Genomic DNA, 2,860 nt, shown 5'->3' with positions numbered 1-2,860 from the left:
GACACTGAAGACTGGAGGAATGATGCTGAAAATACAGCTGCGCATCACAGAAATACATTACAGTTTAAAGTATAATAAGATAGGAAACCAATATTAGAAATCGCAATAATATTTAACAATATTACTGTTTTTTCTGTATTTTTGATCAAATAAATACAGCATTGATGAGCATACGACTATTTAAAAAAGCATTACAAATCTGAAAGATATACCTGTGTGTGTGTGTGTGTGTGTGTGTGTGTGTGTGTGTGTGTGTCGCTTATTATGTCCCTTATTTTTCTATGTAAAACCACGATTGTCCCTTATTTTCCTTTTCTGAAGTTGGCAACCCTACTGACAGCGGCTCTGCGCGGAGAGAGACCGAGTCAGACAGCGGCTCTGCGCGGAGAGAGACCGAGCCAGACAGCGGCTCTGCGCGGAGAGAGACCCAGCTAGACAGCCTCTGCGCGGAGAGAGACCGAGTCAGACAGCGGCTCTGCGCGGAGAGAGACCGAGTCAGACAGCGGCTCTGCGCGGAGAGAGACCGAGTCAGACAGCGGCTCTGCGCGGAGAGAGACCGAGTCAGACAGCGGCTCTGCGCGGAGAGAGACCGAGTCAGACAGCGGCTCTGCGCGGAGAGAGACCGAGTCAGACAGCGGCTCTGGGCGGAGAGAGAGGCCGCTGACGCGCGGCTGAGACGCGGATACGCACCAGCTTCTTCTCGGAGAGCCGCGTCGCGGTGTGTTTGTGCGCTCGCTGGATCAGCAGCCCGCCGTACAGCCGCAGCAGCTTCATGTGCTTCTCCAACAGCATGCCTGCCTATCCTTCTTCTCCTTCTTCTTCTTGGTGTTTAATGGCGGATGGCATACAACTTTTAGGTGCATTACCGCCACCTACTGATCAGGACCTTACTCTTCACTAAAGAGTAGTGAAGAGTAGACTAAATTCTATTATATAATCCCGTGTCCTTTAAATAACGCATTCAAAATTGAAAGTTTTTATCCCCTGATTTATTCCCCAGAATGTTCATCAAATTAAGTTTTCTTTATTTTCCTTGAGGACATCAGTAAGTATCTTTCTTTCCTTTCCGTATCTTGGACACTTCATTATAACATGCTCTACATTTTCCTCCATATTACAATATTCACATTTTCCAGTTTCATGTCTCCCCATGAGCGAGAATTATTCCGACAGCGGCTCTGCGCGGAGACAGACCGAGTCAGACAGCGGCTCTGCGCGGAGAGAGACCGAGTCAGACAGCGGCTCTGCGCGGAGAGAGACCGAGTCAGACAGCGGCTCTGCGCGGAGAGAGGCCGCTGACGCGCGGCTGAGACGCGTATACGCACCAGCTTCTTCTCGGAGAGCCGCGTCGCGGTGTGTTTGTGCGCTCGCTGGATCAGCAGCCCGCCGTACAGCCGCAGCAGCTTCATGTGCTTCTCCAACAGCATGCCTGCCTATCCTTCTTCTCCTTCTTCTTCTTGGTGTTTAATGGCGGATGGCATACAACTTTTAGGTGCATTACCGCCACCTACTGATCAGGACCTTACTCTTCACTAAAGAGTAGTGAAGAGTAGACTAAATTCTATTATATAATCCCGTGTCCTTTAAATAACGCATTCAAAATTGAAAGTTTTTATCCCCTGATTTATTCCCCAGAATGTTCATCAAATTAAGTTTTCTTTATTTTCCTTGAGGACATCAGTAAGTATCTTTCTTTCCTTTCCGTATCTTGGACACTTCATTATAACATGCTCTACATTTTCCTCCATATTACAATATTCACATTTTCCAGTTTCATGTCAACAAAGGGTATATAACAAAGTATTGAGATGCAATTTTGTTATTGACCAAATACTTATTTTCCACCATAATTTGCAAATAATTTCTTTAAAAATCCTACAATGTGATTTTCTGGATTTTTTTTTCTCATTTTGTCTCTCATAGTTGAGGTATACCTATGATGAAAATTACAGGCCTCTCTCATCTTTTTAAGTGGGAGAACTTGCACAATTGGTGGCTGACTAAATACTTTTTTTCCCCACTGTATACTTCTTAGAGCCGTCCTCTCAGGTCCCCATTCTTTCCCCACTAAACATCTCATAACATGCACTACCCTTTTACATTTAGCAACTATTTTTTTTATGTGTATTTTAAACGTGAGTTTTTCATCAAACCATATACCCAAAAATTGAAAACATGATACTCTTTCTATATCTTGACCATATAATTTCAATTTTACCTCTTTACTAATCCTACAGTTTGAAAAGAATACATTTTTTTGTTTTTTTCAACAGATAATCTAAAACCCCACTTATATGACCACCTTTCTACTTCTGTTATTGCTTCTTGCACTTTCCTTACAACAAACTCTAAATTCCTCCCTCGTTTCCAGATTGCACCATCATCTGCATAAAGAGAAATTCCTATTCCTTTTTCAACACTTAAAAACACATCATTAACCATAATAGAAAATAATAAAGGACTAATTATACTCCCTTGTGGTGTTCCATTCTCTACCTTTATTATCTCTGGAAATTCTTTCCCAATCTTTACTTGAATAGATACTCCAAATAGAAAACCTTTAATCCATCTTATCTTTTCCTTTAACTCCTGCTTTTCTCAATTTAATTATTAACCCTTCTTTCCACATCATATCATAAGCTTTCTCGATGTCAAAAAATACTGCCACTACACTTTCTCTATTAGCCTGAGCTCTTCGTATTTCATGTTCCAAACATACTGTAGGGTCCATAGTACATCTACCTTTTCTAAATCCACTTTGATAATTACAAATATTCCTTTTAGTTTCCATAAAATATGTTAGTCTCTGATTTATAATTTTTTCCATTACCTTACATAAGTGCGAAGTAAGAGAAATTGG

General features: G+C 41.6%; 1 protein-coding gene across 1 annotated transcript in view; it reads right to left on the bottom strand.

Moving 5' to 3' along the window:
* Nucleotides 1-832, bottom strand: part of mtg2 (mitochondrial ribosome-associated GTPase 2) — a 10,584-nt gene extending 9,752 nt beyond the window's left edge. The window contains exon 1 of the mRNA XM_016255760.1: nt 691-832. Within this exon, the coding sequence (XP_016111246.1) occupies nt 691-792 (102 nt within the window). The 5' untranslated portion in view covers nt 793-832. The remainder of the gene's footprint in view (nt 1-690) is intronic.
* Nucleotides 833-2,860: the final 2,028 nt, after the last annotated feature.

The sequence above is a fragment of the Sinocyclocheilus grahami genome, unplaced genomic scaffold (genome assembly GCF_001515645.1).
Source record: "Sinocyclocheilus grahami isolate Dianchi unplaced genomic scaffold, SAMN03320097.WGS_v1.1 scaffold1367.1, whole genome shotgun sequence".
Taxonomy (NCBI): domain Eukaryota; kingdom Metazoa; phylum Chordata; class Actinopteri; order Cypriniformes; family Cyprinidae; genus Sinocyclocheilus; species Sinocyclocheilus grahami.
The sequence above is the reverse complement of the archived record's forward strand: the minus strand, read 5'-3'. Positions and strand labels throughout refer to the sequence as shown.